At 33.8% G+C, this 13,218-nt stretch overlaps 1 protein-coding gene across 1 annotated transcript in view; it reads left to right on the top strand.

Annotated features, from left to right (window-relative positions):
- MAP9 (microtubule associated protein 9) overlaps positions 1 to 12,544 on the top strand; it is a 30,571-nt gene extending 18,027 nt beyond the window's left edge. Inside the window, exons 7-13 of the mRNA XM_060147158.1 lie at positions 1,407 to 1,477; positions 2,496 to 2,661; positions 3,421 to 3,510; positions 5,225 to 5,386; positions 5,506 to 5,651; positions 5,830 to 5,962; positions 12,378 to 12,544. Of these exons, the coding sequence (XP_060003141.1) occupies positions 1,407 to 1,477; positions 2,496 to 2,661; positions 3,421 to 3,510; positions 5,225 to 5,386; positions 5,506 to 5,651; positions 5,830 to 5,962; positions 12,378 to 12,500 (891 nt within the window). The 3' untranslated portion in view covers positions 12,501 to 12,544. The remainder of the gene's footprint in view (positions 1 to 1,406; positions 1,478 to 2,495; positions 2,662 to 3,420; positions 3,511 to 5,224; positions 5,387 to 5,505; positions 5,652 to 5,829; positions 5,963 to 12,377) is intronic.
- The last annotated feature ends 674 nt before the right edge of the window (positions 12,545 to 13,218 follow it).

The raw sequence follows: 13,218 nt of genomic DNA, 5'->3' as shown, positions 1-13,218 counted from the left end.
AAATTTTAATAAAAATCTTTAAGAAAAGTTTATAGCATCCATACTTATTTAAATGGATGGACAGGATCATTATCAGGAATATTATTATTATTACCTTGAGAACCAGATTTGTGATATGTAGGATTACTTGTCCCTACACTACGTTGCACCAGAGTACTATACTGTTAAAATTTATGGGGAGCATTTTTAGTCTTTATTTCTCCTAAATTTTCTTTTTTGTGTGTGTGGTATGCGGGTCTCTCACTGTTGTGGCCTCTCCCGTTGCGGAGCACAGGCTCCGGACGCGCAGGCTCAGTGGCCATGGCTCATGGCCTAGCCGCTCCGCGGCATGTGGGATCTTCCCGGACCGGGATACGAACCCGTGTCCCCTGCATTGGCAGGCGGGCTCTCAACCACTGTGCCACCAGGGAAGCCCTATTTCTCCTAAATTTTCTTTATGCAGTTTCTCCTGCAGTTAATTGGTGGCTATGTATACTTATTACTAGGGAAGATAACAGCTGAAAACTTGTGGTTGAACAGGACTTTTATAAACAGAGTATTAAGTTTTTATTAAATTTTATGGAGAAGGTTCATTAAGCCACATTCCAGGTATATTGTCCTTAACCAGTTTCCTTAGGAAAAAGCTCTAATGCCAAGTTAGGGATGTGTTTATATCTGCTCTCTCTTTAGTATTAGCACCCATCTGTCCATGTAAAGTAGAAAAGTTATTCCTTAAAAGGACGAAGGGTATTCTGGAATTTATAGACAGGTCTTAGAAATGTTTAACAGAGGTAATTCTAAATTAGAACAGGTGATTTATATATAACAAGTAAGATTATAGCATATTTCTTTTGAATGAATCCTTGGCTTTATTCTTACTCTCTACTGAGTGATCTGAAGTCTGATTAATCATTCCCCTCTAAGGTCTCTTTGTTGGATTCTCCCCATGGAATAAAAAGCAGACTCCTCACCACTGGAGATCTCATACGATTCTTCCCGGACCTTATACTCCTCAGCTTTCCCTGCCATTCACTGTGCCTCAGCATCTTTCACCTTTTTTGGTTTCTCAAAATTATCAAGCTCTCCATAGAACATCATGTGGCCCTTTGTTATTCATCATTTGTCTGAGCTCTGATGTCGAGCCTTCAGGGAGGCCTTCCCTGACCAAATTCATTATTGTGGCTCGTCAACTCCACTCTGTCACTGTCACTGGACCCTAGTTTATCTCCTTCATGAGTGACATTAGTTTACGTGTTTATTGCCAGTCAGCCTCCCTAAAATGTAATATCCTTATTTGTTCCTGGTGCCAGCTATACTTGACACATAGTAGATGCTTAAAAAACATCGATTTACTGGAAGATTGGCCTCTAAGTCTAACTGTGATAGATACAGTGAGTAATCCATCTTTGGCTTTTTCTATTTAATAGAAAATAATTCAAGATAGAAATATGAAGAGTAAAAAGTCAACAAATAATAGAGCATCCAATGCATCTGGCAGGTAATAAAGTTATCATTTTCCCTCAGTTATGGGTTTACATTCCAAGAAAACTAGTTTTAGTTTAACTTCTGTACAGTAAATTTCATTTGGTGTTACTTAATTTTCTTCGTATGAGAAGAATGAAGTAGTTACTTCATGGTAAATCCCTCTAGTTGAATATATTCATTTATAAAAAGGAATTGATTAAGGATCCTCTATGTTCTACATTGCTCCTGGGATATAGTTTCTTTCTCCTATTTTTCCTGAGACAGTAGATATACAGTGGTAATAAAGCTGAAGTCCAGCATTCACCTTCTCTATTAAATGTCTTTGTCCAACACATGAAAAATTGTGCTTTAAACTTAGAGGTTCTATGTACTAAGTTGATTTATTAAAATGATAAGAATTCATAAATGCTATTCAAAACCTTCTGAATCTTTTAAATTATCATTAGTCAAATATAACAGGGGTCAGCAAACATTTTCTGTAAATTTGTGAGTTAGTACATATGTCAGGTCTTGTAAGCCATATGATCTCTGTTGTAACTACCCAGTTCTACTATTGTAGCAGGGAAGACACTGTTGGTATTATGCAAATAAATGAAAAAGCCAGGGTGCAATAAAATTTATATACCAGAATAGATGGGGGGCCAGATTTTCCCACCAACCCTGAAATAGAGGTTACTAGTCTAACTTTATATTTAAGATGGTTTATGTAGCAAAATAACATAAGAAACTATTAAAACCTACTTATTAATATTGTCTTTTCCCATGTAACTTGAGTCCATGTTTGTTAAAAATGTTTTAATTACAAAATCTTAAAAGAAAAATTGCATTGAAGCTATATAACTTAAAGTAATAAAATTTAAATTAGGTTGAATAGGGGTCTTTGTATACTAAGGACACATCACTTTCAAAGTAATTATAATTTATTAAATTATAATGTAGTTTTCAAATATAGTATTTGCAAAATCTAATGAATTTGTCTTCTACCAAGTGCAGTTGTAATAGTTTATCTTGATTCATTTGGATCTTTTCAGATTAGTGACCTCTGAGTTAAGGAAACCTGGTTCTCTAAGGAGAACTCCGTTGACAGTTCCCACTTCTCACTATTTAGGGACTTTGAGAGTCTTGGACCAAAAGCCCTCACAGAAACAGAGCACAGAACCTGACAGAGCAGATAACATAAGGGCAGCTGTTTATCAGGTAAAAAGGAAAATATTTTTTTAAAAAATTAGAAGAATTAATCACTTACATAAGGTTTGTTTATCAGGAAGTAAAATGACCCTGTCAGAGATGATGATTTAATGTTTAATTTATTTCCTTTATAATACCTGAACAATCCAAAGCTGTTTTTTTTAATATATATATACTAAATTATCTCCTTCTAGGCTTTGTTTAACTGATCATAGTTGTTTTTAAAGAAAGAGAATATGCCATGGCAATTGATAAAAATACAGCAAAAGCAAAATGTAGTTGAGGTACACCTATGTTCTATACTTTTTCTCCTTTAAGTTTATATAGTTATGAACAAAAAGAGTTTTAATTTTTTTTCTTTCCTGAGACTTTCTGTATTTGAGTTAAACTTACATAGAAGAAAGCTGTCCTAATTTTTTCACAATTCCAAAAAAGAAGTCTTTTTTTTTTTTTGTCTTATTTGTTGTACAGAATATAGTACACTTTGGAACATTGTCCATGTGAATTTCAGAGAAAAATGTTAATATATGTAGTCATTACATTACACATTATATTACACATATATAAATCATATACACATGATTTTCTTAATTCTTGCTCATCTTTACATATTAGAATATTATCAGAAAAAGAATGATACTAGTACATATAAAATCTGTAAGTTTTATGTTTTGCTTTTTTAAAGTTTTAATCATATATTCAGAAATAAGAATTCTAATTCATTTGCAAAACTTTGCATATCATATAGCCTTTTTCTTGTTCCCACAGGAGTGGTTAGAAAAGAAAAATGTTTATTTACATGAAATGCACAGAATTAAAAGAATCGAAAGTGAAAACTTAAGGATTCAAAATGAACAGGTATTCTGAATATAGAAGTAAAAAATATTCTGGATTTTTAAGTCAGTAAAATAGTCTGAATGTTTAATATTTTTAAATCAACTGTTTTTTAAATGGTGAAATAAATTGTATATAAAAGAATTGATTTCTGATTTTATTTCTCTGGTACTTTATACATTTTTAGTTTGATATAAATATAACTGTTTTACATGAAAACATGGATACACAGAGATTTTTATTATTTATATGTGAGCAATAGCTTTGGCACTACTGATTATGAACTTATTTTTTCTTGTGACCATGTACCTATTTCATTATTAAAAATTGACTTTGATATTACAACTTAGCCAGGAATATAAAGGGTCATCAGACATTAACCTTCAGTTTTCCCCTTTTCTATCTTGAGTTTTGTATGTATCTTTAAGACCAGCCTCTACCTGAGTATTTGCCCCTATCCTTCCCACTGACTGGAGCTGGGCTCTCATTTCAATCTCTCCTGTACTTCACCTTCTGCCTCTAACTCCTTCCTACAACATGCTCCAGTTCTTTCCCATCTTCTAAAGTAAAATCCCTGAAATAAACAAAAGAAAAAAAAACAACCCTTCATTGTGCTTTTTTTTTTTTTTGTGGTATGCGGGCCTCTCACTGTTGTGGCCTCTCCCGTTGCAGAGCACAGGCTCCGGACGCGCAGGCTCAGCAGCCATGGCTCACAGGCCCAGCCGCTCCGCGGCATGTGGGATCTTCCCGGACCGGGGCACGAACCCGCGTCCCCTGCATCGGCAGGCGGACTCTCAACCACTGCGCCACCAGGGAAGCCCCCATTGTGCTTTTAATACTACCATGGATAGAAACATATTTCCCCAGCGCACAGCACTGTGTGGAGCAGCCCTGCAGGGGAGGTGCCTGGACACTGGCACTGCCTTTGCAGCATTATCTGCCACAGTCAGCGCCAGACACCTCATTTGCTCTTCACAACTCAGTGAGGGAGCTCATACTTTTACTTCTAAATTATGTTATCTCTATAATAAAGCTTTATATCATTTAATGCTAAGCAATATTATAAGGCAAACATAGAATATTATGGGATTGGATTGAAGTAAGTAAAGTAATAACATACTTGCTATATGTTCACCTACATATTTTCTAATCTGGCACATGTTTTCAACACTTGGGATATGTTTATGCAGTAAGAATTTTATGCTCTGATGTCAGTCAAAACTCAGGGTTAAAGCACAGATCTGTAGTTTACTGTGTGACTTGACCAATTTACCTTACTCTGACAGGCCAGAAAGGTAAAGTTAAAGTTAAAATATCAGGAAAGTTACAGGCCAGACAGGTAAGTATATAACTTTATCTTTCTGGCCTGTAACTTTCCTGATATTTTTCTTTTAGTGCAATATTGCATTATGAGCACTTTGCAGTACCAATTAGCCTTTTACAGTTTATTTTCATAGCATTTGTTCAGTATACTTCCAAAAAAAATTCCTTCCCATACATGGTAGTAGATCAATATCTGATAAATGTTTAAGAAAGGACATTTTAAAATGCAGTGAATAATTCAGATAACATTCTTTATCAATTAACTTCTCTAAATCTTTTTTAAATAGATTGCTTTGAAACCTAATTTGATGAATATGAAGGGAATTTAAAAAAATGAATGTATGTATATCTATATCTATCTATATTTGTCTATTTATACATATACATATTACTGTCTATTATTTTTCCAAAATAGAAAAGAGCTGCTAAGAGAGAAGAAGCCTTAGCATCATTTGAGGCCTGGAAAGCCATGAAAGAAAAGGAAGCAAAGAAGGTAGCTGCAAAAAAAAGGCTTGAGGAAAAAACCAAGAAGAAAACTGAAGAAGAAAATGCTGTGAGAAAAAGAGAAGCACTGCAAGTATGCAATGGTTTTGACTATCTTAATTATTTTTAAAATATTTGAAAATTAATGATTAACTGTGGTTTTACTATTTTATTATATTCACATTAAATAAGAGTAACTCTGAACTTTTTCAGTCTTTTGAAAAATGGAAAGAGAAAAAGATGGAATATCTTAAAGAGAAAAGTAAAAAAGAGAAAGAATATGAAAGAGCAAAGAAACAGAAAGAGGAAGAAACTGTTGCTGAGAAAAGGAAAGATAACGTAACTGCTATTGAAAAATGGTAATCCAAAATAATGAATGTTTTGATAGATCTTAAATTAGTAACACTTTAGGCTTTTCTAAAATTCATTTACTTGAATGTTACTAATGCACTTAGTCTCATTATTGCAAAGACACATTAGGGAATCTTTATTATATATTCTCCTTTAACTTGCCAGTGTTTTGACTATCCTACATAGGAATGAAAAAAAGGAAGCTGTTTTCAAGGAAAAGGAAAAAGAGAAAATAAATGAGAAAAGAAAAGAAGAACTGAAAAGAGCTGAGAAAAAAGATAAAGATAAACAAGCTCTTGAAGAATATGAAAAATGGCTGGTAGGTGTTATTTGTTAATGCACTGTGTCTTTTAAACATACTTGTTCTGACTTTTCTGTCCCTAATTCCAGTTCTATTTGTCCCATGCCTACTGACCATTTCTACCTGGAAGCTACCTTGTTGAATTCATTCTCTCCTACATATATCATAATTTATTTGATCTACTCATTTCTATTAATGATTCTACTATTCCTTAAAACACTCAGGCTTAAAACTGTAGTCATAATAATGTTCCTTACCTGCATCCCCACATTTAGTCACTTACCAGTCATGCCCATTCGTCCTTTGCAATGATTCTCCTACCTAAAATTATAAAAAAGTGTACTGACAAGTGTATTACTGAAGGTATACCAGGTTAATTTAGGTGGAACTTGGTCCTGACACACAGTAAAATTGTATTTAATGAGAAAGTTATTCCATTTTTTATTTTCTTTTGATCTTTCTGATGACCTCGAGGAGAAGGTCTTATTTAAGTGGTTTTTTAATGAAAGCAATCAAGTATGAACGTTGGGAGAAATGATATCTAGCAGGACTTTATATTCTTTGTTTCAATGTACTTAGGTTTATAGTTACTTTTCAGTGATGGCAAGCAAAATACTGTTTTCTGTTTTAAAATATCAATATAAATATATATTTTATTCATTTATTTTTGAATAAGTAAATAAGTAATACATTTCAGATGCATAAGTACTTTATGTGAATAGTTAACACGTTCACATGTTCAGCAATCAAAAAGTGCAGAATTTCTCCACAGGGCTTAGGGTCCAGTAGGGTTTCTTATCAAACTTTTTTGAATTCATGTCTATCAGCAAGTTAAAAAAATGTCATCCAGAGTATTTTTTTATTTGCATTTCTCTGGTTAGGATTGAGCTTGAGTATCCTTTCATTTGTGTGAGGATAATTTATATTATTTTTCCTGTAAAGTGTCAGTTCATAAACAACATTTTTTCATTGGTCCTTTTCTTACTGATTTCTAGAAGCTTTTTTATGTACTAGGGAAATTAGCCTACCATTTCTGATATGAGTTACAAATTTTTTCCCATTGTATTGTTGGTCTCTCAACTTTGCTTATATCATTATTTTAGTAAATTTATTTATTTATTATTTATTTTTGGCTGTATTGGGTCTTCGCCTGTGCACACAGGCTTTCTCTAGTTGCGGCAAGCAGGGGCTACTCTTCATTGTGATGTGTGGGCTTCTCATAGCAGTGGCTTCTCTTGTTGTGAAGCATGGGCTCTAGGGTGCATGGGCTTTAGTCGTTGTGGCACGCGGGCTCAGTAGTTCTTGCTCACGGGTTTTAGAGAACAGGCTCAGTAGTTGTGGCACATAGGCTTAGTTGCTCTGCAGCATGTGGGATCTTCCTGGACCAGGGCTCAAACCCGTGTCCTCTGCATTGGCAGGTGGATTCTTAACCACTGTGCCACCAGGGAAGTCTTATATCATTTTATTCCATGAAGAATTTTATTTTATTTTCAGGTGTCAAATCTATCAGTCTTTTTTTATGGCTTCTGATTTTCAGGTGTAGTTGAAAGGACTTTCTCCAAAACTTAGGCTCCCATTTTTCTTTGAATAACTTTATGATTTTATATTTAACATTTTAACATTTGCTCCACTTAGAATTTATCCTAGTGTATGATGGGAAATATGATTCCATCTTTATTTTTTCCAAATGCATCTTTCATAAAACAGCATATCTTTTACCCACTGATTTGAGGTACTGCCTTTATTATATGATACATTAGATCATTCCCATATTTTCAGGTCTGTTTATTTCTTAACTTTCTGTTCCATTGGTCAATCTCACTGTACATACTCCAGTACAACACTGTTTCATCATCAGGACTTTATATATTTTCATATATGTTTGGATTAATCTCCCTTCATAACTCTTCATTCAGTGTATTTCTGAATATTCTTGGGGGTTTTTTTTCCACACAAATTTTAGAATCAGTAGTAGCTAGAGACACACACAGGACCCAAAGCAGGCTATTTAAAGATAGGATAAAAAGATGCAACACTTAGGAATAAACTTAGGAAATGTGCAATACCAATATAGAGAAAACTTCTGAAGGACACAAATGAATACCTGAGAAATTAGAACAAAACTGTCCTTGTATAGAAACAATCTTATAATGATGCTATAAAGATGTCAGTTTTCCCTGAAATAATTTACAAATTTAATTCAATCCTAATAAAAATACCAACAGAATTTATTGTTGTTTATGTGTTGACTTTAGTACTGCTATAATGCTAAATACATGCAGATAAACAGTAATAAGGCGATCAAAATTGGTTCAGTCGTTTGAATGAGGATAGTAGTGTTCTATGATGATTTCCTTAGATTAAACTCTTAAATAATGCTTTGTTCTAAGAAAAATTTAAAATCTTCTTATATTAAGGAGACGTATGCTAATTCTGCTAGTATCTTTTAGAGTAGTAACTGAATGTAAATGTTTCAATTTTCAGTTTTATTTTCACATTGTCTTGAAAATGAGATATAATTTCCTTAGTGACTAAGTCATAGTTAGGTACACAATGTTTTATTACAGTGGTTAGTCACTTTCTCATTCTAATCAATCCTCTGGAAAATAAAAACTCATCAAAGACCTAAGACAAAATAACTTGTTTTGGTATACAGTATATCCCTACAATACAGCTCTACCTAAAAAAAAAAATCCATGTACAACATGTTACAGCTCTGTTCCCCATCTTACCAATTTCTTATTGAAATTTGTTTGCAGAGAGAATGGAAAAATACCCCTATACAGAAGAGCTAATTACTTCAATTTTCATGTAAAATAACATCTCAAAATTTTGATGTACAACCTAGTTTGGGGAGTGAGCAATTGATGGGTCACTGTTTTAAGTGAAAATTGTAGCCAAAGATCAGGTAAGATGCTTCTTCAAGCTGGTTCCCAGATTAATTCATAGTTACCTTTAATAAGAAAATAAGCAAAAGATTCAGACCCCAACAAACAACAGACAAGGAGGACTTCTTAAGAAACCTCTTTTAATTATTACTCAAGATAACATTGATTCATGTAAATTGACATTAAGGTTGATAATTAATTGCCTATTTTCTGCCCTAACTTTTTAGCACCTGCCAGCAAACTCAAGGTTGCTTCCAGTTCCTCTCTCTCCCTATCTTAAATGGAATGGACAGTGAGGTTTTTTCAGTCAGTTTCTGAGGACACAGCATGGTCACTGCTTTTCTCTCACCTAGCTAGAGGGCCTGCCTCTCTCTAAAGTAATAAGATGATTGACCGTGGTCCAATTACACCTTTTATTTTCTCAGTTAGGATTCTGAAAGGAGGTTCTCTGTTTATTAGAAATAACAAAGATGAAAACATTCTCATGACGAAGAGCAAAATGTTAAGACAAAAAGAAAATTTCACACCTCTCTTCAATCCTTCTGTTGTATGTGAATAATTACATGTTAATGGAACCTTACATTACCATATTCTTCTTGTGATATTATCAATTCCATTTATGTACTGATGAAAGAAGCATAGACACCTAATAATTTACCAAAATACCACTCCTCCCAAGCCATTCAGCCTGCAGAGGCAGGGTTGTCCAAGTGTTCCGTGACACCACTGCTCTTTGGAATACAAGGAAACCACTAAACTTTATAGTTTTAGCAGAAACTTGAAGAAATGGAGAGACAGTCCAAGCTGCAGGATGAAAGGCCAAATGCTATTAACATTTCAGGTATTCCTAGATCATTGTTTAGATTTCATATTAATCCTCAGATACTCAGTCATTTCTTGGAAGGGAGTATAGCAGGGAAACGAAATGGTTCTAAAATTCACCTGGTATAATAAAAATGTGAGACGATGGAAGATAATATTTTCAAAATAATATGAAGCAGGACTGTACCAATCAAGCAATGAAATATGAATTTACCATTTCACTCTCCTGTGAATCTGCATTCTTCTACCCTCCTGGATTATTCCCATCAAGTCTCAGGATAAGTAATCTTAATAAAAATAAACTCTCTTAATTCTTCATTTCCCTCCAGCTATGATCCTCATCTTTTTTAATAGCTAAACTTCTGGAAAGTTTGTTTACACTTCCTTAGTTCTTCATATCCTTTTCATCCTCAGTAAACCCCCATCTTATCCCTTTTCTGAAACTAAACTAAACTTTGAGAGTTACGATTTTGCCAGAGCATCTAGACTATAGTATGTATTCTTTTCTGCCCTGTTTCCTAGACCTCTGGGCATTCTGCACAGTCGATTTCCTCTTCCACTTGAGCTGTCTCCTCCTCTGCTGCCGTGTTCCCCGGTTTACCTCTCAGCATTCTGCCTTTCTTCTCCAAATCACCTGTTGACAGCTCTTTTTTTTTTTTCAAACCTGTGTTCTAAATGTTACTATGGCCTGTCAGGCCCCGCCTGATCTTACACGTATACCTTGTCATTCTCATCTGGACCCCGCTCCCATCTCCCGCCAGGCTTTATTCACACTGGCTCTCTGGCTTCCTCTCCCATCCCAAGTTTTCCCCACTTGTCAGAGTCCTCACACACACTCTTCTGTCTGCGTGGGGTGCCCTCCCCTCAGTGCACATCACCAGTGGCTCCTCTTACCCATCACGTCTCAAAGTGACTTTCCCTGAATCCACTTTTCTTTGAAAGTAAGTACTTCCTTTCATTTTTTATCAATCACAACAGCTTATTTATATGTTTCATAGAATTTCACACAATTTGGAATTATCTGTTGTTTATGTACTTGTTTATTAACCATCTATTTTGAAAGTTCCCTAAGGGACAGGAACAGTAACCTGTGTGTTTGTATTTTATAATCACTTCATGCATGGCTCCCTGTATACTGCTTGACCCAGAGTAAGATCTCAGTGCTTAACACTGAATGAATGAGCACAAATTATAGTATAGTACAAGTAGAATAATAGCTTCAGAACCTGTTACCTGTAAGGATGTACTATATAATAAAGGAACACAAATTAATGGATGTGAGGCAATAACAATTGGGATTATTTGTGACATTTGGATATAAAATCACTTCAAACAATTACTTTACTGCAATACAAACTTCAGAAGATTTAAACATTAAATATAAAATGCCAAACAATAGAATACAGCATATTAATAATAAAAAATCAGTATATTTGCTGGCTGGAGGGTAATTTCCTACAACTTTGGAGAATAAATCATTATTGTCCAGCAAAGTCGAACATATTCATACCCTACAAACTGGCAATTTCACTCCTAGGCATATACTTGGAGAGAAAATCTTGGCTTATAAGCACAAGGAATCAAACAGGGATATATTTACAGCAGCATTGTCTTTGTGTGGAAAAAACATTAGAACATCATGTCTTCAACACCAAAATTGATTAGTAAACTGTGATATGTTGATATACTGGAATTCTGTGCATCAGTGAACTAGAGCTACAGCTCCATATAGATGTATCTTAGAAATATGGTCATAAATAAAAGACAGATGCAAAAGAATATATAGCATGGTACCTTTTAGCATAAACTCAAAAAACCTGCAAAACTCAAAAAACCTGCAAAACAAAATTATTTGTTGTTTGGGGATGAATACGTGTGTGTGATAAAGGTATTAAGGGATGCACTGCAACTATAAGCACTAAATTCAGTAATGGTTATCTCTGGATGGTGGAGAGAAAGCAGGTGTGGTGAGGGAGTGGGTACAAGGGCTGCACAAGTATTGGTCATGTTTTATTTCAAAAGGCAGGTAGTGGGTACACAAATTTTGACTATATTACTCTTTAAACAGTTTAGTTGTCTATGGTTGAACTATTAATTTTTTGGTAAAAAATTAAGGACTAAAAACGTAGATAAAATGCTGCAAGGATAATATTTATTATATGAAAATGTAAATTGCTAAAAATTACAAGCACCAATAACCATACAGTTAGAAGAGCCAAATAACAGAGCAAAAACTTCACAAAAGCACTAAAGAAATGAAAACGTACTCAAGCTCAATAACAAGCAAAGAAACATGAACCTCAATATTCAAATATTTTTAAACACTGTGAAGTATCCTCTGCTGCCATCACATATTCAACCTTTGCACCCAGTAAATTTATTTCTGAGACTCTGTTCTCAGAAAGTCATCACTAACTTGTAATAATTATTCTCTTTGAATTATGGGATTACAGGTCTTTTTTTCCTATTTTACATAATTCTTTTTAAATATTATCACTTTTAATATTTAAAAAATTAAGTGGTGCGTTAACGCCTATTGATAGTATGCTCATAAATTAGCAATATTCCCTAGCTGTTATTACTTTATAACCAATTAAGCTAGCAAATGACATTTAAATACCTTATAATGATTATTTTGTTCTTCAGCAAGAAACTTGATTTGAAAATAATGGTCATATTTGTATATAAATTTATATATAAATAGTTTTCTATTTTCTCTTTAGGAAAAAAAAGAAAGGAAGGAAAGAATTGAACGGAAACAAAAGAAACATCATCCCTTTCTTGAAAATGAGGCACTTCCTCCATGGAGCCCTCCAAGCAGAACTGTGTTCTCAAAAGTGTTTTGATAATTCTTATTCTTGCATTATTTAGTTATTTATCAATTTACCAATTTTAGCCAAACTAAATTTAAAACTATTAATTCAATTATTTATAGTTAGAAGAGTCTATTTTAATTAAATGCTGGTCACTTCTGCTGACAATGAAAAAGATGCTTTACAGTTTAATCAGTGAAAGCATTGAAAGCATTTTTGAACTGTAGATAAACTGCTTCAAATGAAGAGCTAATAATCATATTGCTTTTACCATTGAAATACATAACCCTTTATCATGTCCTGATCATTTGTATAGTCTGATGATCCATGATCACTTTCCCTAACCTGTGCATGTTATTAGTATGTTTATTCTCCAATATAAAAAGAAAACCATCTAGGTACCATAATCATAGATATAATTGATTTTGCGAATGATTGCACCTCTAGATTCGGGTTTTAAAATGAATGGTCACTGGGGAGTATGCAAATATTATTTCTTCTAAAACTAATCTTTAGCTCAAAGTAGTTGCATTTGCACTGTGCAAGTTAGACTTTTGGTCAACTGAGGCAGTAGTTCAGTAGAATCATGCAATCACTGAGGCATTTTCTTTAAGAATGTTGCCATATGTTTTAATATGAGTATACTTTATCTGTTTTTGCGTAAGTGACAGTCATAGGTGCTTTATAATGAGCAGACCTCTGAAATGTGTCTTCCTAAATTCTATCTCACTTTTCTATTTCATTGATATCA

Source organism: Lagenorhynchus albirostris, chromosome 4, assembly GCF_949774975.1.
Source record: "Lagenorhynchus albirostris chromosome 4, mLagAlb1.1, whole genome shotgun sequence".
NCBI lineage: Eukaryota > Metazoa > Chordata > Mammalia > Artiodactyla > Delphinidae > Lagenorhynchus > Lagenorhynchus albirostris.
The sequence above is the reverse complement of the archived record's forward strand: the minus strand, read 5'-3'. Positions and strand labels throughout refer to the sequence as shown.